Source organism: Monodelphis domestica, chromosome 4 (genome assembly GCF_027887165.1).
Source record: "Monodelphis domestica isolate mMonDom1 chromosome 4, mMonDom1.pri, whole genome shotgun sequence".
Taxonomy (NCBI): Eukaryota; Metazoa; Chordata; class Mammalia; order Didelphimorphia; family Didelphidae; genus Monodelphis; species Monodelphis domestica.
In genome coordinates, this window is record NC_077230.1 from 191,063,162 (window position 1) to 191,088,231 (window position 25,070).

At 34.3% G+C, this 25,070-nt stretch overlaps 1 protein-coding gene across 25 annotated transcripts in view; it reads left to right on the forward strand.

Annotated features, from left to right (window-relative positions):
* OSBPL6 (oxysterol binding protein like 6) overlaps positions 1–25,070 on the forward strand; it is a 280,006-nt gene that overhangs the window by 149,487 nt on the left and 105,449 nt on the right. For 24 of the 25 annotated variants that reach the window (XM_056794053.1, XM_056794044.1, XM_056794056.1 and 21 more), the window contains one exon: positions 1,509–1,749. In XM_056794053.1, the coding sequence (XP_056650031.1) occupies positions 1,648–1,749 (102 nt within the window). In that variant the 5' untranslated portion in view covers positions 1,509–1,647. Of the gene's footprint in view, positions 1–498; positions 644–1,508; positions 1,750–25,070 lie in introns of all 25 variants that reach the window. The other variant, XM_056794036.1, reaches the window with a different exon arrangement.

The window sequence follows — 25,070 nt, forward strand, 5'->3', positions numbered from 1 at the left end:
CTATTTGAGTAAATGACCATTTTTTTTACCATGAAAGACTATACTCAGTTTTGCTGGATAGGTGATTCTGGTGTATAAACTGAAATATTTTGCTTTCTAGAATATTGTATTTCACACCTTACAATTCTTGAATGTAAAGGCTGCTAAGTCATGTAATCCTGACTATAGCTCCATGGTATTTGAATAGTTTCTTTCTGGATAGTTGCAGTATTTTCTCCTTGGCTCAGGGGCTTTTGAATTTAGCTATGATATTCCCAGGAGTTGTCATTTGGGGGTTTATTTCCGGAGGTGATCTATAGAGTCTTTTCATTTCTATTTTACTCTTTTGTTCAAGTATATCAGGGCAGTTTTCTTTGATAATTTCTTATGTTATGATGTCCAGCATTTTTTTAAAATCCTGGCTTTCAGTTTGTCTAATAATTCTTAAATTGTCTCTCCTGGATCTATTTTCCAGGACAGGTTTTTTTTATTTTTTTGTTTTTGTTTTTTTTACTCAAGGTGGTATGATGGCCTGTGGACTGGGAACTCTGAAAACTACCTCACACTGCTGGTTTAATCATCCCCGAGACTGCTGATGATTTTCAATGCACAGAGTACTGTGAACTACCCCATGCTGGGGTTCAAAGTCTAGCCCAAGGCTTGGGTAAGGGCTTTTGGTCTTACTCTGGACTGGATCAGTCCAGCCACACTGTGGACTACTTTGTCCTGGGGCATATAACTTCACCTTGAGCTTTAGTTATGGGATAGCTGAGTCTGAGCTCCCATAAGCCACTGATCTGTGGATTATCTTGCTCTGCTCTGGGCTTACACAGACCAGTAGTGCCTAACAAACTGCCTCAAATTGGGGTTCAAGTCTTCACTAGAAGCTTGGGCCTGGGCTCCTGGACTCATTCTGGACTTACACAAATCAGGTGTGCAGTGCAGACCACCTAGCACTGCGATTCCAGACCTTTCTGCAGACTTTGTCTAGGACTTGGAACTTTACTTCGTCTGTGTGTGGTTGCGCTGCTGCTGGATTAGGTAGGGTCTCTGGGTATTGATGTTGGCTTGTGCCCAGGTTCAGAATTTGAAACAGTAGGTGTGGAGTATGGGGTGGGAGCTTACTATTGGCTTGCTCTGGTTCTCCTTGGTGTAGCCCTCTGCTGGCTGTGCTTCCTTCTCCCCAGTGAATCAGATCCTGTCTGCCTACCTTTCAAGTTATTCTCTGTATGAAATTTGCTTCACTGTCTCCTTATTGGTTCTTTCACTTCAATATTCCTTTTGTGGCATTATTTTAAGGTTAGTTGGAAAGGATTTTCATGATAGTTTCAGCTTTCCCTATTTCTACAATTAAGCTTCTTAAGAGTAGAAGCTATTTCATTGTTTTGTATTTGTCTTAGAATCTAAGACGTAAAATGAATCTAGCATATATGTGCTTAATATATAGTTGTTGATTGAGTGCCTAACACCATTTTAAGAAAGTGAACATTGCCTTACTTATCCATGGGTTGTTTTGTTTTTATTTTTAGGTTATTTGGTTATCCTCGAAGTTCACCACAACCTTTTACATCAAACCTGATCTGCAAAATGGAATAAGGCTAAAAAATTAATCTTCTTGACTACATTGGGATGGTCTTTGGTGCTTGTGAATAGATTCTCACTGCAACCATGAGTTCAGAGGAAAAGGGCATATCCCCTGCTCACAAAACCTCCACTCCAACTCATAGAAGTGCCTCCTCTTCATCATCCTCCCAAAGGGAAAGTAGGCAGGTAAGAGAATGATCTGACACTTTTGTTTACTATATTACATTTGTTAACATAATATTAATTTTTCATAAGATAAAGTTGATACATTTTGCCCAAGAATCAAGTGAATTATGAAAAACACCTCACCTCTCTGTATTTCACTTGTTGCCTTTTGTTTCTCTGCTTCCTGAACCATGTGCTTGCTATCTCTTTTACTCCCAACTGCTCTTTCTCTGTATTTTTGTAGTCAAGTCTGATTTTCCTAGGTGCCCTCTCACCGCTGACAAGGACTCACCAACATTTATCTTTCCTTAAGGGCTTTTTCTCCTCTTTAAGAACCTAGGCCACAGGAAGGAGATGGACAGTGGTGTGGAGATGTATGGAACCCATGACACATTTATATGTATCAAACATAGGGATCTGAAGATTTTAGAAGGGGCAGAACCAGAAACCTTTAAAGTACTGCTATCATTTTCCTCATTTCCAGAGGGAGGACTATTTTCTTATACCAGAAAAGAAAATCTTCCCATAAGGGCATATAATCCCTCACACTCTTAACTTCTATTAAATATTTGATGGAACTTGGTGATATAAAAAATTGCCAAATTAAGAGAAAAGTCTAAGTGTAGTATCAGGAATTCAATCAATTTTAATCAAACTAAGGTAAAGTTAGTGAAGGTTCAGACAGTTGGATGTCTTTGCTTGGTCCTAGGAGAAAATGTTTATAGTCTCATTTAACTAGTTGTACAAAATATTTTTTATTCAGAAAAGTGCACTTTACTGGTACCCACATAGAAGCCATTTTAGCAAAATGTATGGCCTTTTGCCCTAGTGATATTTAGTATGTTAGTTGACCAAATGTATTTAATTTCTGATTGTGGATAATTGTTTTTAATATAAAACCATTCCATATAAAGTACTTTGTAGTTTATCTGAAAACTATTTTTCATTAAGATATACATGTATATATTCTGTTTAGTTTTTTAATTTAATTTTTTAAATTAAACTTAGTTTTTTGAAACTTAACATTCAGCAATGATACAAGTATTTAAGTTCAGGACATCAAAGATTATCACATTTTTCAGTGTCTTCTTCCATGTCTTCATCAGAATTTTTGCATATAAGAATATATATATTCTTATTACTTTTAAACTTGTATCAGGAGAATCTGAGTTCAAATCCTATATCAGAGGATTATTAGTTGTGTGACTGGGCAAGTCAGCCTCAATTTCCTTATTGACAGAATGAGAATAGTAACAGAACCCATTTCACAGGTTTATTGTAATGATCAAATGAGATACTATATACAAAAAGGGTTTTACAAACCTTACATACTATTTAAATATTAGCTATCATTATGCTCATATTCAGTATTATATATGAATTATTTCCCCTTTCATAAATTTGAAACATATATTAGCTTCCATTGACATTCTTCCTATTTTAGGTAGTAAGGTCCTAATCCTCTTGATTCTAAGGCAATGATCACTAACAGACAAACCACAGTCTGAATTTATTTCTTGGTATAGCCAAATTTGGGCCATCCAAGAATCTTCCTAAAGAGTAGAATTTTTGAGCAGCCCATAGTACCAAAATGGAATCTCATACACACACACACACACACACACACACACACGTAATCACATTTTACATTAGAAAGGCTCCATTTCCTTTTATAATTTGAATACTCCATGGACAGTTCCATTAACTACTCACTGAAAGTCTAGACTAGTAAGTTTGATACCCACAGTGATATAACACTTACTTATTCATCCTATCTCTTATTCTTTTGAGCTAGACTTTGATGTTTTACCATTGGTGACATCTATTGTAAAGTATTTTATAACAGGACAGCTATATTCTGTTTATCAAAGACAGATGTAAAATACACTAAATATACTCATACAAATGTTTGGATTTGTTTATTGCTTTGTTTATGTGAATTGAAAGTAAAGGAATGGTGTACTGTTAACTTTTAAACAAAATAGCCAAAGAAAACCTCAGCATATCCAGTCTTCCACATTCCTAGTCTGTGAATTAATCTCGTCTCCTTTCTGGCTACTTTTTTTTAAGTCCTTTTTTAACTGTGGCCCTCAATCTCTCTGTCTGAAGGAAATATTCAAGTAAATAAAATAAGTTAAGAACTTCAATGTGAGATATAGCATATTCTTTCAGTAACTGTGAAAGGGAAGGGATCAGTGAAACTTCAGAGTTATGGCAGATGAAAATTATTAATTAATAAATAAAACAAAATAATATTAATTAATAAAATAATAATCAATGCAGAACTATCACTTGTTTTTTTCGTTTTGGTTTTTTTTTTTTAGTTTGGAAAAATGTGTTTAATTAATTAATTTATAATATTTCCCCATGGTTACAAGATTCATGTTCTTTCCTTCCCCTCTCCCCAAACCAACATGGAATTCCACTGGGTTTTACATGTGTCATTGATCAAGACCTATTTTCATATTATTGATCTTTGCACTAGGGTGATCATTTAGAGTCTACAACCCCAATCATATCCGCATCAACCCATGTGATCAAGCATGTTTTTCTTCTGTGTTTCTACTCCCACAGTTCTTCCTCTGAATGTGGATAGTGTTCTTTCTCATAAGTCTCTCAGAATTGTCCTGGATCATTGCATTACTGCTAGTAGAGAAGTCCATTACATTCAATTGTGCCACAGTGTATCAGTCTGTGTATAATGGTCTCCTGGTTTTGCTCCTTTTGCTCTACATCAATTCCTGGAGGTCGTTCCAGTTCACATGGAATTCCTCCAGTTCATTATTCCTTTTAGCACAATAGTATTCCATCACCAACATATACCACAATTTGTTCTGCCATTCCTCAATTGAAGGGCATACCCTTATTTTCCAATTTTTTTCCATCATAAAGAGTGCAGCTATAAATATTTTTGTACAAGTCTTTTTCCTTCACTTGTTTTTGTTTGTTTCAGTATTTTGTTGTTGTGCTTTTATTCAATTTTTGCATCGCTGTTATTTCCATTGACTATGACTTCCCACAAATAGAATCCTCCTTCCCCTAACAAGAAAAGTAGACACAGGAAGGAAAGAACTAGAAAGGAATCAGTCGTTTATTGATTGATTCCCGCCCAAAATCTGTTAGGCATTTTATCTGTTATTAGTTTTGTCTTCTGGTCTATTTTAGTCTATGTCAACAATTAATCTCTCTACCTTATAGTTTCTCTTGTCAGGCCTTGGCTCAAAAGGCTTAAATAGTTCCCTATGACCTATTATATAGAGTCCATATTGCTTAGCCCAGTAGTCAAAGCCTTCTTCAGTCTATTCCAAACTGTCCATCTTTATAACCATTAATCTCTTCTGCTTTCTTTGCTGAGGAATACCTTGTACTTCAACATCTTTCTGTTTTTATTAATTATTCTCCCCTTTCCTGGAATGCTATATTTTCTTCTCAATATATAATTCCTGCCTATTTTCCAGGCCCTCCTAAATTCCTACCTCTTTCAAAAAACCTTTGTCGACAACCCCAGCCCATCCTGAGCTATTCATTTTCAGAACTCATATATGACATTGTCTGTACTAATAAAATAAATAAAAAACTCACAGCATAAGATACCATATAATACTAGTTTTTAGAGATATGCATAGAGAGTAGACCTTTGATTTCCTTCATATAAGGAAGATGCAGGCAAGGAAATTCCTTTTGCATAGTATTTACTCTGCAACTTCTTCTAGTCTTATGAAAATTGCCTAGAGTACACTGAGTAGTTAAGTGGTTTGCCCATGGTAAAGAAAATGATTAGAAATCCTGGGACTGAAACAATCTCAACCTATTATCAAACTTTAAATGAGTAAGAGAAATAGATAAATAATAAATAGATAAATGGGGGGAATAATAATAAATCAATACTTGTATGGCAGTTTAAAGTTTGCAAAGCAGAGATGTTATTGTTTTAGTTGAGCTTCCCAACAGCTGTGAGACATTTATTACAGGTATAATTTCTGTTTTACAGAGGAGGACACTAATGATCAGAGAGGTTAAAATAATTGCCCAGGGTTGCACAGGTAGCAACTGACAGAGGATTTGAGCTTAAGCCTTATGGATTCTGAGTTACAGCAGTGCTATTTATTGCTTTTCACAGTGTATATTTTCTCCCCAACTAGATTATAAATTCTCTGAAGGCAGAGATCATGTCATGTAATTTTATGTACTCCTACCAGTACAGTGCCTTATTCACAACAAAGGCTCAATAAAATATTTGTTTATTGATTATAGACCCAAAGTTAGAGGGTGTTTTGATTTTTAAAAACCAGTAGATTAATCAAATTTTTAGTGAGGAATTTCTATGATATTTTTTCATATAATCTGAGATAATAAATAATTTTGCCAGATGCACATTTTATTCTTGTTCTTTCTGACACTGTTTCATGTGGCACAATTAATAAAAGATGTTCATGAAAAAGAAAATAGGAATCCAGATCCCTTCCTATTAAATTTTTTTTTAATGAGGAGACTAAGAAATTGTTTTCCAGGATGTGCTCTATTTAGTATTTGCCAACTTGAATACATTAGCAATTATCATTTGCATTTAATTTAAGTCCAAAATATCTTTTTTTTTTACCAACTTCTAACAAATGAAGCTTTTCCTATAAAATCAACTGTTACTCATCAGCTATAAGAAACATAATTGTTGAAATTTCAAATAGGAAAGGAAGGATCTGAGTAGACATCTGCTTAGGCTATTCCCCAACAAATGAAGCAGTAAACAAACATTATTTATTACTGAAACTATCCTAGGTACCATCATAATTTAAAACTGCTCACCAAGAAATGAAAAGTGAGACTTGACTATGGCCATTCTTGTGGCATCTCAATTATTCTTCCAATGAATTTCTGGCAATATCTTGGCCCAAATCCTTTTTGAAGGATGCAATTGAGAAACGGTAATAATGTAGCCAAATTATTTCAATGTTAATACAAAATTGAAAACTATTAGTGAATTCTATTAATATGATAGTGGACTTTTCATGATTGGCCACAAAATGGGAAAACGTACTAGCTTATGAAAGCAAAAAAACCAAAGTTCTGAAGGCTAAAAATTCCTTATCTCTCTATGAAATTTTAATGTTGGAATTGCAATGATATTATAAATAATATTGTATATTATGAGCCTCATTGTATATTTTCTTTAAAGTATTGGCCCATATTTTTGTTAAGAAAATATATGTAGAGGTTAATATATAATTCTTATAACTTAAAAACTAATATTTATGTAACACTTTAAAGCTTGTAATGGAAATAACATAATATTTGAATGTTACAATAACCCTATTAGGTAAACCTAGAAATACACATACACGTACACATTCATTTGCCCATACCCACACTCACACTCAAATGTTCACATATCCAGAGGAATGCATATGTGTTATATGTATTTCTCATGGAGGAAAAGTCAACTTATATTCAGAATTAGTTTCTATTCATAACAATACAGATGCAGAGATAAATGTTACAGACTAGTCTAGATAAGGAAGAGGATGAAGATGAGGATAAAGATGAGGATGATGAAGTCAGTGAGAATGAAAAGGAGAGTATTTAGTGGCTGACTAATGGATAGAGGGTAGGGAATAAGAAGAGTTATAAAGAGTAACAGATTTGAAGGTTGGTATCAATAATATACATAGATAAGGAAAGAAGGGAAGCAACTTAACACCATTGAAAACAAGATTCTAATTTTAAGAAAAGCATTAAATAATGGTAATATTGATAATGCTATAATAATGGCTAATAGTGATATAATATTTTAAGGTTTACAAAGTGTTACAATAAAATCTCTTTATTCTCACAACAGGTAGCTGCTATTATTATTCCTCTTTTACAGAGGAGGAAACTGAGGCAAATAGTCCCCTCACTTGAAAAAAAAATAAATTTAGTAGTAAAGGACCTGGATCTTAATTTTTTATTAACAAATGTCATTAATTGTGCTATATGAAAGTGTCAGAAAGAACAATAGTAAAATGTCATACATCTGGCAGAATTCTTTATTTCCTTAGCCCACAGGAAAAAGTGGAAGAGCAAAAGAAATATAGAAATCCCTTGATCAAAAAGTTGACTAGCCTACAGGTTTTTTAAAAGTAACTTTCTTAGAGTCACACAGCTAGGAAGTATATGGGTTGTATTTGAACACAGATAGTCCTGACTCCATATCCAGCACTTTATCCAATGTGCCCTCTACTTACCTTTAACGTCACAGCAAATTAACTGTACTTTTATTTTGTATTGGTCTTTAAACACAGTTTGGGGAGTAGGGATAAAGACCATACCATGCCATTGCTTTTATTTAAAGGACTTCTTAAGCCATTGGAGACATGACATTGAAGAAAAAAGAAAAGGAGGAGGGTGGGGCTCTAGTCTTCAAGTCCATTATGAATGAATGATTGCAATACAACAGGTTTTAAAGGTCTATCTTGCTTTAGACCTGTTTAGGTCACAACAATTTTCCTTGTACCCTTTTGTCTCTACCGCTCTCATTTCACAACCACCTAATACTTTGTTTGAATCAGGTTAAATAATCACCCAGCAATAGAATAATCTGCCCAGATTGAAAGTGACAATTTATGGGAAAATGAGATTCATTTCATTAGCAGATACTAGATCTTTGAATCAGCAAGAAATTTGTTAAAATTGCCTTGCAGGCACTGTTGACAGATTACAAATGGATTATTCCACAATTATTTTTTTGATAGCTCAAATTCAAAACACATTTTTCTTAGAGAAACAATGTTATAAATAAGCCATCAAATCCCTGACGAGTTCACAAACTTAGTCTTTTAAGCCATAATGGAGCTGAACATCCTATAGATTTGCAATGAAGAATTATATAAAATGATGTTGTTATATTAGTCATTTGGAAAATAAAAAACAAAAATAATATTTAATAATAAGAAGGTTTTAAAAAATCAATAATAACAACTAGTATTTACATAGTACATTATATGTGCCAGTGATTGTGCTAAGCCCTTTAACAAATATTATTTCATTTAATCCTTATAATGTCCTTGAAAGGTAGGTGCTAAAATATCCCCATTTTATAGTTGAGGAAACTGAGGCAAACAGAAGTTAATTGACTTTCCCAAGGTTACACAGCTAGTATGTGTCTGAGTTTAAGTTTGAACTCAGGTCTCCCTGACTCCAGGTCCAGTTATCTAACCTGTGCAATCTTACTGCTTAAATGATTACTTCTATTAATTCTGATGTTTGAGGGAAACATCTAATTAGGCATGCAGAGGTTCTGTGGGTGATTTCTGAGTATTTTTAAGGAATTATTTGTCTATTGGCATTGCTGCTTTATCTATCGTCACCTCAAAATTAGGGCTTTCATTTTCCTTGATACCAGTGTTTCACTGGCACTCTTCTAATACTTGTCAGCTGTGATTAGGGTAATTTTTTCCCCCAAAACAAAATTGGCATAAAGAAAGGGAGGGAAAAACAATTTCCTGATCGAGCAGCAAACAGAGTTGAAAGGAGAAGATGAAAGAAAATGTATACATTTGTGAGAAAAATTGCTGGCAGTTTCTATTTACCGAACAGTGTCAGCAAAAATGTAGTCTCAGGCATAATTTTCCTTGAGCAAAGAAGAGAGAGGTGGTTTGGAAGAGTTGCTAGATCAAATAATCCCCATACTGTTCAGTCCAAGACAACTAGGTTATTCATCAGGATTGGAATAGTCTGAGTGTGTCAGTGATAGTGGACAAATGATCATTCATTTGTATAGCGTCTTTCTAAACTCAAGAGACTTTCAACCCTGGAAGCTACCTTAAAGATCATCTCATCCATTGCTCTCATTTGCAGAGAGAATAGCTCAGACTCAAAGTGGCTATGATATCCTCTGTATCAATTCTTTAGGCATTCTTGTCACTCAACCAAATGACCACAATCATTGTCTTTCACTTCTCCTCTTGGTACTCCTTCCTCTTCTCGGAACTTTCTCCAGTTTTTCCTGTTTTTAAAAAGTGTGAATACAAATCCAAAATGGAATTATATAATTAAGGTCTGACTTAATGACTTTGTGACTACGGATAAGATAATTTTAACCTCTAAATCTCAAATTTTTCATTTCCAAAATGGAATTAATACTCTTTTCACTACTCATTTCAGAGTAGTTATGAAGTAAGTAGTTAAAAATCCACATTCAGGGTCCATTTGTGTATGTGTATTATGAGCCCCTTTAGTCAAAGATTGGTGATACCTATGAATTCCTTCTCAGAAAAAAATGTTTTTGAAGTTATAAAATACATAGGACTATAAGGAAACCAATTATATTGGAATATAGTTATTTTTTAAATCTTTTTATTTCTCCCTGTGCCTAGCTTGGTGCTTTGCAGAAAGCAATTGCTGTATTGTCTGAAACCAAACATATACTTTAATATATGGACTACAGAGAACCAGCTTCCCCATCTATATGGATTCTGAGGCACCAGTTACTCCAAAAACAAATTGTTAATTCAGCCATCAATTGTCTTTTTCAGATATATTCTGGGGATTGCTTCTTGGACTTTTGGCTAAGATCAAGCTTAGTATCTGATATATTCTGGGAGAAACTAAAACAAATTAACACTTGTAAAAATGTTTCTTGGACAGGTGAAAAGTTGGTCACTTTCACTGATCCTGCTATGGAAGATTATTTGATTTTGATGTTCAAAGCAGCATGTGCAAATTAACTGGCCACACTTTCATCATATGTACAGGGGCAATAAGAGAGCCTTAACTACCAAAGGAATGTTACTGTAGTTCCTCCAAATAAACCAATGTTTATTCAAGGCTGTTTTATGGACTAAGGTGAAATATTCCTGCAGAATCTGATATGTATAAGAAGCCTCTTACCCAGGGTTTGTTTGCTCCTTCATCCTGATTCAAGGTATCAGGAAGTGAACAGTATTTTACATAAGCACTGGGTTCTTACATAAAGTTGCATAACATTGAATTCTCGGAGGACTTAATTTAAAAGAGTAGATGGATAGGTCAAATGAAGGGAAGGGTAAATATGGGTACTCAGATGAAGTACTTCTCAATGGGGTAGAAAAGCTCAAAGCATAACTGAAATATTTCTGGCAGGGCTTTCCAATTTAATATGCACAATAATTTGTTTGACATGTAAATGGCATTGTATAATGCATTTTGTTCTTTCATTTCGGTCATGTCTGATTTTTGTTAGACCTCATGTTAACTCATTTGGGTTTTTTAGGGGTTTTTTTGCAAAGATTCTGGAGTGGTTTGCCATTGCCTTCTTCCACTTATTTTATAAATGAAGAACTGGACATACAGGATTAAGTTAACTCGCCCAGGATCACACAGCTAGTTAAGTGTCTGAGGCCAGTTCTGGCTTGATCTTCCCAACTCCAGCCACCTACTCTATGCACTCTACCACCTAGCTGCCCTTTGAAATAATTCCTTCCAAATTGGTAATTGTTAAATATTTCAAATATGGACTTAAAAAAATTCTCTTTCTGAAAACAAAAATTGACAAATATACAAGTTGTACCTGTTGTATCATAAATGTTTCACTTCTAGTTTCACCTTTTTCTCTTAAAGTTGCCATTTTCAATGACAACTTTAATCTCTTCTCCCTACTTAGTAATATTTGGTTTAAACAACTTATTTACCATTTTCGTTTTCTTCCCATCCAAAAATGACAAGGAATTGTTGAAACAATTAGCCTGGAGAAGACTTAGGGAAGATATAGGATCATAGAGCTGCAGTTAGAAGACATTTTGGGGGTTATCCAATCTATCTCCTTTTTAGAGATTCAGAAACTTAGGTCACAAGAGTTTAACTGACACAGTCTAATCATCAGTAGCAACATTTGAATATAGGATCTTTGATGCCAGAATCAGTGTTCTTTATTTAAATTAATTTATAATAATTAAATGAGACAATACTTATAAAACACTTAGCAAAGTGCCTGGCACATAATAGGCACTATGTAAGTGCTATTATCATCGTCATTATTCATGTCTGTGAGTTTTAAATTTTTCTTTTGTACTTAATCATCAACAAACATTTTACAACAAGAAGAAATTAATAAAAGCAAATATCCCCTTCTGGATCACTGTCTTGAATGAAGCCTCAATGAGAGGAAAATAGATTAGTGTAAAAGCTATCTTGAAGCTTAACAATAAAAACACACACGCATACATAAAGGTCATGGCCACTGGTCCCATCACTTCCTGGCAAATATAGGGAGAAAAAATGGAAACCGTGTCAGATTCTATATTCTTGGTTCAAAAATCATTGAAGACAGTGACTGCATTCTCTAAATTAAAAGAATCTGCTCTTTGGAAGGAAAGCTATGGCAAATCTGAATGGCATACTAAAAAGTAGAGACATCACCTTGCCGACAAAAGTCTATAGAGTCAAAGCTATGGTTTTTCCAGTAATAAAATATGGCTTTGAGAGCTAGACTGTAAGGAAAGCTGAATGCTACAGAATTGACACTATTGAATTTTGCTGGTGAAAACTTTCCTTGAGAAGCAAGGATCAGTCAATATTTAAAGAAATTATTTCAGATTATTGACTGCAAGGACAAGTATTGAAACTTAAGCTTAAATAGTTTGTCCACATAAGGAGAAGACAGGACTCATTGGATAAGACCTTGATGGTGGGAAAGATTAAAGGCAAAAGGAAAAGGGGAAAGCAAAGGAGGAGATGAGTGTCATGGAAGCGATGAACATGAGCGTGGCTAGACTTCAGGAGATAGTAGAAGTTAGAAGGGCCTGGTTCATGGAGTCATGAATAGTTGGACATCACTGAATGACTGAACAGCCACAAAAACAAACCAATACAGATTCCTGTTATACCCAGTTCTTTTTTAAAAGAAACACATATTAAATTTAACAAGGTTGTGATAAAACTTCTTGTCAGTGGTCTTTCTACTGTATCTGTCTGATAGCTCCATTGAAGTATTTAAAGACCTGAGCCTGGGGAAAGAAATAAGACTTGATTCCATATATATATATTCTTTGTAGCACTTGTTATTCTTGCAAAAAGACTTGGGGGAAAAAATGAATGTCTGTCAGTTGATGAAGATTGGAGAACTTTTTGTATGTTGGTATAATTGAATATTATTGTAAATTAAATTTTAAAATATCTCTAGATATTTTATCTCTAGAACCAAGAGAATAATATACATAATTGCTACAATAATGTTAATATAAACAGCATAAAAAGGTACCTAAATTCAGAATAAATTCAATGATTAATACTGAACCCAGAGGTCTGTTGACTATGGATGCTGAATGTGGCAGATCCAACTTAAATGGACCTTTTTGCAGTTTTGCTTGGCTATTTTTCTTTATTACAAGGTGGGGAGGAGGAGGGATTTCATTGAGATGGATGAAAGTCTATGGAGAAATGATTGTAGTATATCAAAAACACGTCATTAATTTTTTTAAATTTTAAAACCCTTAGTTCTGAGGCAGAAGAGGAGGGTTAAGTGACTTGTCCAGGGTCACACAGTTGGAAAGTATCTGAAACCAGATTTGAACCCAGGACCTTCCATCTCTGAGCCTGGTTTTCAATCCATTCAACCACCTAACTACCCACATTAATTTTTTGAAGAGGAATTTGACCCATTCTACTTGTCCCCAGGAGGCAGAAACTAGGAGTGGGTAAAAAGCAGAAAAGAAGCAAATTTGTACTTGATGTGTTAAAATTTTCTGACAATTAAGATTTATCCCATATAATAAACTACTTTTGGAGGTAGTTGATTTCCCCTCACAGGTAGTCTTCAAAACAAGTCAAAATGTCCACTTTTACAATTAAATTGTGGGAAGAAGGGTTCTTATTTTGGCATCAGTTGGATTAAATGGCATTTGAGGTTCCTTTTAACTCCTGAGGTTTGGTGATTTTTCTCTCTAGCAAATAAAACAGATGTAAATTAAATTGTTTTGTCTTCTCTGTTATTCTAACTAGAGTGATGATTCAGATTAGGGATTAGAATTCAGTGAGACACTTGTAGACTATAAAATGCAATAAAATGCACTACTAACAAAATGGGGAAAAGGGATAAAATCCCTAAGTTGGGGGGGAAAAAGAGAAAGTAATTTAGATAAAGCAGCTACTCCTTTACATCTCTGAATTCATCATCTATTTTTCTATATTCTTGTAGGTCAAAAGAATCCTGACAAGATAATAAGAATTTTGATAAAGCCTTGGGTACCAGCTCCCTATAGGCTGAGCAGCAGTGAAGCCAAATGGCTTAAAAGAACAGCACAGCCCATAGAAAAGAGGCACTCCTCCTCCTACCTTTCCTGTGGTCCTTTTTGCTCTCAATAGTAGTCTTATTCCCTTTTTGATTTTCCTGATTTGTCCAATATTGATTTAAAAAGAACTTGTCTAGAAGGCTGTAAAAATTAGTAAATATAAAGAAAAGACGTTAAGTATTTTAATAGTTGGGTAAAGTAATATTAGACATCCTCCCTTAGACAAGCTTCTTGAGTGGCATTTCCTAGTTGCTTAAATTTTTATTCTTTCCTCATTTTTTTCCCCATCCCTAGTACTGAATTTCCATCTTGCTAAGAAAACTATCAATCCCCTCTCTTAGACTGTCAGAATCTTGTTTTTCACCCTATTTAAAAACCAGCTATCTTGAATTTCTATGTTTACAATGTATTTTAAGCCCTGGTGAACCATTTACAACCCTAGTCCTAGATCAATACCAAGTTTAAGTGCTTTTATCTCCATATCTGATTGAATATCTTCCTTAATCCTGCCTCTTCTTATCCAAAGTTTCTATTAAGGCTCAGCAGAAGCACTGATTCCTCAATGATAAATCTCTCATTCCTCCAGATACTACTGCCCATCACTCTCCAACTTACCTTCTATTTACTTCATATTTATTTATTTATTTGTGTTACATGTTGTATTTCTCTGCCCAATAGGATGTGCATTGCTCAAAAGCAACAAGTGTTTTGTTTTTTGTCTTTGTATTCTTAACATTTTGTACCATGATTGACTCACAGCAAACAGTTAAGACTTATTGAACAAAGGAATGAAAGAATGAATGGATGAAGGAATAGTATTAAATTAGACTTTGCTGTGATAGGTCAGAAAGCACCATCTTTCTCCCTTGAAAGTGGACATTATACTTATTTTAGTGCCAAAAAGTAGGGACTTACTCTGCCAGGCTATGTTACGTTACTGTAAAAGTCAAGCCTTGATTAATGAACATCAGCTATATAATGCACAGGAGTAACTGAAGGATCCATTTAATGTTCAACATAAACTGAAATGCAGGAAGTCACTCATTTTAGGAAAAGAAATAACCTTAAATTCCTTACTGTTTCATGTTTCCATTACCTGATTTTCACTCATGTTCACAGGAGGATAATATCCTCTTTTTTTGGTAAATACTGAAGAAAAAAAGATTGATCTTGATTTTAACTGATTGCTGTTCATTAACTGCAATGTGCATATAGTGTGGCATGTCTACCTTGATGTCAGATGTCAGCTAGCTCTGTTGTCTGTTAATGTCTAAATTTAAGCATAAAGTCTTCATTTTTTCCTATACATCTCTAGTAGTCTTAAAGATTACAAATTAACTTTAGCGTTCTTTTGGATGCTGATGTTCCCATTACATACCAAATTAACCCTGCTCATGGCAGAACCCTTTCTATTGAATTGGGATGTTTTAGTCATGGGCCATTCCATTTGTCATCTGTTTAAGCACTGTCATGTCCTTCGCCATCACAAATGACTGGTTTCAGATGGGTGAAGCTATAAGTGCTGATGATAGAAAATAAGTTGCAAATTCACTTATATTTCAAAGACTTATTATGTTCCTATATTCTGACTGCCACACAAGTTGAAAAGTTGTTTTTCATCTGTCTCAAACTACTTAAGACTAGTCAAGGTAGTCTAGATAGCAATTACATACATCATGTGATGTGATCTAAGATCTAATTGTTAGGGAGTCCTCGTCCTGCTACTGATTAGTTAGTTGTGTGATCTCAGGCAAGCCAGTTATTCCCCCTACAATGCTCAATTTCTTTGTCTGTAAAATGAAAAGGTTAGTAGACTAAGGATCTTCAAAATCCTTTGAAACTAAATTCTTGGGACAGTCTGCATTGCAAGTAGATACAAGTGATATTTCTTACTATGAAATTTTCATGAGATCAGATAGCATTTCATTAATATCTATTAGATTCATCATAATCCTATCAAGTCGAGTGGACCATGCTACTTATATTTTCCTCTCTCATAATCATTTGATATTTCTGCCAGATAGACTTCTTTCAAGTCCTCTTTAAGGGATTTTATATTTTCTATTTTCTCCATTTTAATGGAACCCAGTAGATAGATCTAAATGAAAACAATCATTCTGTCTTCTTCAATGACTTTAAAGAAAATAGTAGTTATGTCTTTTCCAGATCTAGTTCCTGTCCGTCTACCCAAAATGAATATATTTTTAATAAGTTAATCTCTTCACCCCCATTCCTGTGCTGTATATTATTTATAATAGCCTAGAAGCTATAGTGCCATTTACAGAATCATAGACCTAGAGCTGAAAGGAACCCCAGAGACCATCAAATCCAATTCCCTTTTGTACAGATGAGGACACTGAAAATGGAGAAGGATAGGTTACTTGCCCAAGGTTACAAGAGAGTGATAAACAGAGATGAATGGAGGTTGGATTTGAAACTAGGTCCTCTGATACCAGAGCCAGTGAATGTTCTTTCCATTACACCACACTCCTGATAGCCTTCTGTCAAGTGAACTCAGATTATTTATATCCTCTGAAGGACATTTGCTTTCTCAGCAGTTTCAGTACATCTGCCCATGCAAAAGTGGTGGTGGTGTTGGTTGCTAATATTGTAGGATTGGCAAGAGTAACAGTGCAATGTTGACTCATTTCTTCCAGAAAGGGCAAAAGGGACTATGATGGGCAGCCTCTGACACATCACATGTCGGAGTCTTCAGAGTTTTACCGTGTGTGTGTGTGTGTGTGTGTGTGTGTGTGTGTGTGTGTGTGTGTGTGTGTGTGTGTTTGTGTTTTTGAGAAAATGTGGTTCAGGATCCTACAACATATCAGCATCCGATAAGTGATTTGAGTAGCATGATTGTCAGCATACTTACTGCCCTTGAACTTTCAGGATCTTGTCACATCTTTGCCCAACAAAAAACTGGCAGACTCTTGCAAAATGGATGACATTCTTTCATTTCAGAAACTAATTTTGAGATGGGGGAAGAAGTGAAAATTGCCTTTAAGCTGACCACTCCTTTAAATTTATATAATCTTTTGCACTATTAATTTCAAATATTAGATTTCTACGAATTGTAGAGGTATGAAGTTCCTCTAACGTGTTCAGTTAATTTTATTTCATTAATTTTTTGGCATGATTTTGGTCCTTATTCTCTAACTACCATATCTAGGTATGAGAAAATGATAACATACTAGGTTCAGAAGCAATGTCAAGAATCAGCTTTTAAGAATAAGAAAAGTTTTGAATGTTTCTGATTTATTTTGGAAAGGTATTTTTTTTTATTCCTTCCCTTCCAAAAATACCCTGTGCAAAGAAAACCCTAGAAGAAGAAAAACTACAGTCTTTGACCTTATTCTCAGGGGTATACAATCATTTCAAATAGTAATAATAATATCTGCTGTTGTAAAAATTGAGCTTCTAAAATCATATCAAGGCACACGAGTAAATAGTTCTGAAAGCCCCTTCCTAGCCTTCAAAATGAATTGAAATTAAGTCAATAAGTGATGGAGCTGCCAAACTAAGAAAACCTGTTTAACATATTTATTCCCTCTTGAACTGTCATCTTTCCTACCCAGAAACCCTCTCTTTCAGAGTCATGTTCTTATTTACATTAAGCATTTTTGCTCTTATTAAGTTTCTCATTGTCTGCCTGCTTGCCCTACACCTTTACTATTAAGCAAAGGTGTTGGCAAATTACCATTTGCCAATAACAAGGCATTGAGATCTGTGTACACCCATCTGGCAGGAGCAAGATTTATAAGATTCAAAGGATCCTGTAAAATGTTTTCCAGAACTTTGGTCTTCAAAGTGAACATGCAGCTCTTTCCTCTTTATGGGGGAAGGAAATGGCACGTGAGTACTCTTTCATTTCAGTTAGAATTGTCTAGTCTTTCCTGAAGTTAAACAGTTCTCATCAATTTGGGGAGACTATTTTTCAGACAAAGTTCTTAACTGATGACAGTTTCTGTTTTCTAAGAGATTTTGATGTTTTCTAATTTCTTACAGTGATTCCCTTTGTATTACTATACCAAGTAGCTTAAATGAAGGAGAATCACTATAAATCAGAGATTCTGAACTGAGGGTCTATAATGATCTTAGTTTTTTAAACTTTATTTGACACCTGCATTTCAAAATGATTTTTTAGTAATCCTATGTATTTTATATTATGTATTTTAAAACATTCTTAAAAGGGATCCATAGAATTCACCAGACTTCCAGAGAGATTGATGGCACAACAAAGGTTAAGAACCTCTGATATGAATATTAAACATCATTTTTCTTTATTGCTTAGTTGCTTCCATGTTTCTAAGGCTAAACGCAAATATAATACTTATGAAATATGCAATAATAGGACAATAATGTGGGATCAAATGTCCCATTTTACCGTAAGTGTATACAGTTACAGATGAAAGCTTACTATTTGAACTGAGTGTCATAGAAAGAAAATATAGCAGTTATTTTTAAAAGAAGTGGCCATGATCTGGAACTATTACACTAATTTGGAGGCAAACCACTACACTTAATAAAAGGATAGAAAATAAAAATTAAAAAAGCATGGGGAGACTTAAGACTAGAGAAAAGAGGGAAAAGAATGGCATAATATGAAGGATTGTAACTATAGGCAACACAACAACTAGGAATGGGTGAACCTGAAGCACAAAGGACTTTCATTTAATACAAGGAAACTTTCCCCAAGGGTCATATTACCAGAAGACAGACAGATGTATGAAGGTTTCAAGCTAAATGGACCCAAATGAGGTCTGCTGGTTACCATTTGGTTTGATAGCCCATTACCTTAGATTACAGGCAGCTAAGTGGCACTGTAGATAAAATGCATTGCCTGGAGTCAGGAAGACCAAAGTTCAAATCCTACCTCAGATACTTAATAACAGTTGGACCTACAGATAAGTCACTTAACCATGTGTGCCTCAGTTTCCTCATCTGTAAAATGAGCTGGAGAAGGAAATGACAGACCACTTATTGTCTTTGCTAAGAATACCCCAGATTAGGTCACAAAGAATTAGACACAACTGAAGCAAATGAAAACAACCAAGTTTGGCTCTTTAAACCAGTTCTCCAGAAGAAAACATCCAAAATGCCTTTAAGCATTCCATAAAAGTGCCTAAAAGTGAAGTGGCACCTAGAAACAGCATAATGGAAAATATCTCCTATCTCTTGGCCAAATACTTTCTGAATACGTAAATGATTGTGCCTGAATTGTTTTTCTCTTCACTTCTATTATTAGAAGATTGGGACAGGGAGTCCATCATCAGTTTTCTTCACTGTCTGCTATATGCAAGATACCATGCTAAGTATGCCTATGGTGGATAAGAATAGGAATAGATCATCAATAGAAAAACAAGGTCCCCATCCCTGCCCTTCAGGAATTCATGATTTTGTTGGGAGATGAGGAGGAAATATAAGGGATAACAATATAAGGGATGATTAGCATCCAGTAGTGGTAATAAAGAACTGATGACATACCATAGAGGAAAAAGACACTTCTCAGCATCTTCTAGTCTAGGGTAGCCAAGAGCACTTAGAATTTAAGTGATCTGGCCTGGGTCATGTAGCCAGTATGTGCCAGAGTTAGGACTTAAACTCACATCTTCCTGGTACTGAGGCTAGCTCTTTATCTGCTGACTCCCAGTAGCTGATGATGAACTCTTTAAAAACAAAAGCCACATTTTAATGATTAATTTTTAAAAGTTCATGTGGTTTTTATGTTAAATTTTAGAATATTAGATATTAGAATTATATGATATTTTAGAATTAGTGTTATATTCAGAATTATTTTGTAAAATATTATTAGCATAAAGCCCACATTATCATGAAATAAGGCTTGAAAAATTAATATATGGTTTGGAGATAGAAATGGAGCAATAATATACAATCAAATTTTTGCCTCTGGGTAATTTTACAAATCTGCCCTCAGACACTTCCTAGCTGTGTGACCTTGGGCAAATCACTTAACTCCCATTGCCTAGCCCTTACCACTCTTCTGCCTTAGAACCAATACACAGAATTAGTTCTAAGATAGAAGATACGGGTTTGTTGTTTTTTAAAGCAATTTTATTTTTTTAATGTTTTAAATAAATATTCCTGTCTTGCATTTCTTAAATTAAGAATAAACATCATAAGGCATTATGCCATAAATAGAGGAAGCAACCAAAAGCAATCCCTATTTAAAGGTTTATATTATGGTCATTTAATGGCACAAGAGAAAGGAAAAAGGAGACTCCCAAAGGAAAAATGAATTCATTTCACATTGGGAAGCATTTTTTAAAAATGTAGACTGTGTGTAAAGCACTATGAACATGCTGGAGATACAAAGAAAAATTCAAAACAATCTCTCCAGAAACATGTGATGTAATGTGAGAATATTACATGAATACCAAAAAGCATAGTATGAGGTTTGGAATGAGAAATGCAAAAGTATGAAAACGAAAGGGGCTCTAAAGGAGATGGAGAGAGACAACTAAAAAAGGAGTGAATCAGAGAACACCTCAGAGAAAAGGTGGAAGCTAAGATGAGCCTTTGAAGAAAACATGGATTATGAATGGTGAACTTAAGGCGTATATTCATTCCAGCATTAGGGTCAATACACACAGATAGTTCCTTATTTAAAGGAAAAACAAATGGTTCATTTTTTGTTGAAAAAAGCAAAGTGCATGAAATTTAAATAGTTTGAAAACATATTGGAGAGACATTTATATAGCAGACTGAGAAATTTTTATTTTATCCTAGGGGTGATAGGGAACTATCAGAAGTGGTTTTGTTTTTGTTTTTGTTTTAGCAAGAGCTTAACATATCTTTTAGGAAATTTATTTTAGCAGTTGTGTGGAGAATAGGTTGAAGAAAGAGAACTTGAATCAGGGAGACCAGTTAGAAAGCTTTTTAAAATCTAGACAAGAGGTGATCCTAACATCCTAAACTGGGATGTTGCCCGTGTGAGGGGAGAGAAAAGTAAAGAAATGATAGATGTTCTAGATTTGGCAACTGAATGGATACTGAGAGAGTGAGGAAAAGGAATGAGTATCAAGAGGATTCTGATGTTATGAATCTGTCTAACTGGGTTATACCTTGCCAAGAGGAAGGAATGTTTGGAGGAAGCATAGATTTTAGAGGTGAAGGATAAGTATTTGTTTTAGAAGATGAAGAAAAATGATAAGATATAGATAGATAGGGTGAGACAAATATGGAGAGTAATGTATACTGAAACAATGCACATTGAAAAAAAGTTGACATTAGGTTCTTCTCTAAAACAGAATTGAACCAGATATTTACTAAGCTCCCTACCAGCTCTAGCAGTCTTAATCTATGAAAGCTATACATAGAAAATTTTTTGTTGTGGCCATCCTCATTTAATCACCTTTCATGGAATTACTACTTAAAACTTGTATATCTGTGCTGACATTAATAGAAATAAGAACAGTCTGGGTTGGATGAAATTAAATCAAAAGGGAAATTTTAAAAATTGTTCCCTTATATCCACACTATGTTCGTTTGCTTACACTTACTTACCTTTTAACATTTATTAATATCTTTTGTTTTTTATTATCACCTTCATTACTAAATATAGAAATATATTTATATTTATATTATAGAAATATATGTGTCCTTCCACACACTCTGAAGCCATCCCTTGTGGAAAAAAAAAAGATGAAAAAAGAAGAAAAGTTGGGTTTTTTTTAATAGTTTACCAAAACTAGCTCAATATAGCAACAGAATACTCAGTCAATAATATTTATTAAAGATCACTATTGTACAAAATGCCAGAATAGGCACTCAAGATAGTACAACAGAAAAAGGAAAAAGTGCCCCTATTTTAAGAAGCTTAAGGTCTAGTTGGGGAGAGTGAACTCACATATATCAATCAACAAAAGAACTAATTTATATAGTAATACAACAGTTGCAGCCCATACAGTAATATAGTACAATCCACAAACATAGTATATTTGATCAGAAAGTTTAGAATAGACATATAAAAACAATTGACTGGGATGGTCGTGAACATTTTCTGAAAGCAGGAGACATTTGAGTAGGTTTTGAAGCAATTGAAGGACAGAGATTAATGGAGAGGAAGGAGCAGAGTAACCTAGGAAGATGAAATGATAAGAAATTCACTTGATTGGGTAAGTGGCAAGGCCAGTGAATATAGAGTATGTTTAAGGGAGAAAAAAAATGAAATTATTGATCAGAAGCAAAATGATTAAAGGTTTTGAGGCACTTAAATCTGATACATTTATAATCCAAATAATTAGCATGTCAGAGGCACCAGTTGAAGTACTGAATGATATTTCATGACCACCATACCTTGCCATCTACTCTTCAAACACTACTGGTCCTTGCCAGTAACCTTGCAGCTGAATCCTCACATATGAATTATTTTCTTCTATCAGAAAATATGATTTTTGAGAGCAGGAACTCTCTAGATCTTATATTTGCATCCCTAGTGCTTAGAATATAAAAAGTGCTTAATAAGTGGTTTTCCATTAATTCATAATAATTATATGGTAACTGCCCGATAGAACACTGCCCTCGGGTGTTAGTAATGTACCTTGGATATCACTACAATTTGTATTTTTTTTATTACCATGTTCTATACATGTGTTTTTTTGTTGATTCAAGTGTGTCAGTTCACTTTCCCACCATATGCCTTAAGATCCTTGAAAGCAGAAACAATGTCTTCTACTTTGTTGATGTACTCTCATGAATTCTGATTTCATGGAGGACCTCAAATATTATTGAATTTGAGTTTTCTCTCTGATGATGTGTTAGCATTACTGAATTGGTTTTCTTTGTTACAGAGGATAACACTTTGGGGAGGAGAAGGAAAAATTTATATTTGAAAATGAAAGTGAGATAAAAGCAAAAGACAAATAAAAATTAAAAAGCAACCAAACCAAACTTTAATGTGACAAGTACCTTGTAATAGTAGAGGGAAAAAAAGTCAAAAACACATCACATTCCTAACTGTTTGTGACCCTGAGCAAGTCACTTAGCCTCAATTGCCTAGTCCTTACTGAGCTTCTACCTTGGAACAAATATTTATTATCAATTCCAAGACAGAAGATAAGTGTTTATATATATATATATATAGCACATAAAGGGAAGAGGTCTTATGATAAGAGTTTGCTTCTTTATTAGAAAGTTGATTAAAATATTTTATGACTTCATCAAACATTTATTAGTCATCCAATTTATTCCAAGCACTGTGCTAGGCACTGGGGGGAGACAGAAAAAGAATTAACCCATGATCCCTTTCTACAAGGATCTTATAATCCAGTAGAGTAAATAACACATCTACAAAGATAAATGTAATTCATATTAGAATATGACCGTTAGAACAGGGTAATTAGTCTGTGTAAGTCACATTTGACCCTCATTTGTTAACCAAGAAGGATTCTCTGGTGAAACCATTTTAGAATTTTTTCTAACCATGTGAAGTTCTGTTTAAAAATGCTTTTAACAATTATCTAGTAACTCTGAAAATTTTGCTTCTCCAAAATATTTCAATTAGGTATCCGGATATTTCACATAAATTAAATAATAAGCACTTAATAGGGAGATAGGTATCAAAAAAAATGTTTGAATCAAGTCAGTCATGTGGAAAAAAATCTCATTCAGTGCCAAAGAATTGAGTTGTAAAAAAAAAAACAACAACTGTAAATTAAACCACTTAGTTATGCCTTTTGCTTTTTTTTTAAATTATTTTTATTTATCTTTTGTTTCTCTATGTGTTCTATCTCCCTTGTGTATCTCTTGCCAACTTTTTCTCTAATTTTCTGCTTAGAGGATAAAGTTAGGGAAATTAAAACAACATAGTATGGCCTTTCTTTTGAGAAGTTTTAAGCAGGAAGATGGAATTTTAAAAAGGACCAAATGAATAGAAATCTATGCTAGATTTTCTTAGTTAACCACATCTATGGGGAACCCAGCTATTTAGGCCATAGAGCCATAATTAAAGTAACACCATCTGCCTATCAATAAAACAATCATGGCCCTCTTGTAGGAAAAGTCATTAGAAGAGATGAAACAACCTACATAGGACTAACCTTACAAACCCTAACTTGTCCTGCAATCACTTCATTTTACAGATGAGGGAACTAAGATCTGGCAAGGCTAAAAAACTTTGCATATATAACAAAGGTCACAGGGAATAAGAGCAAAGCTTTGAACCCAAGTCCCCTAAAATCAATCCAGCAGACATTTATTGTCACAGGATGCAAAATTATTTTGAGTGAGGGGAAAAAATCACCAGAAATCTGGTATTACCTAATTGGACAGCAGATTTGGGGTGCAGGGGGAACTATCTCTGAATCATATTGTTTGAAATCCTTGCTCAGTGGCTTCATGCCACATTAAAACTAATTGGTGAATTTTCCTAAACATCTTTGATAGAATTCCATGTCCAAATAATTTTTATTTTCCAAGTAAGTTGGTAATTAATTTTATAATTAATAATATTAGCTTAATTTCATATAGTTCTTTGATGTTTATGTACAAGTATAGTTCTTTTTCAAATTCTTTGCTCTGAACAAAAAACTGCTAGGTGGATCCTAAGCTCATTATTATATGTATTTATAGGTAGCTTAGGAGGAAAGAGGAGGTCAGAGCACCTTGATAATACAGAGCTCATCTTGGTTGAGTCAAGGCTCAAACACAGATCGCTCCACCAGGCCTGATGTTTTATCCAATGTACTCATTTTTTCACCTCAGACACTTAATAGCTATGTGACTCTGGGCAAGTTACTTCCCCCTATTTGCCTCAATTTCCTTATCTGTAAAGCAAGCTGGAGAAGGAAGTGCCAAACCACTCCAATATCTTTGCCAGTAAGACTCCAGATAGGGTCATGAAGAATTGGACATGACTAAATGACTCAACAACAGCTCACTTACTAAGGAAGATATGACTTTATTCTTACTTTTAAAAAATGATCAAGTATATTAGCTTTAGGTGCTTATGGAAGATTGTCAAATTTCACAGAATTCCTCAGGTTATTATTTTGGTTTGAAATTCAAGTGATTCTATAGAATTCATATGATTATCTCAATAGATGCAGAAAAAGCCTTTACACAACACCCATTTCTTTTAAC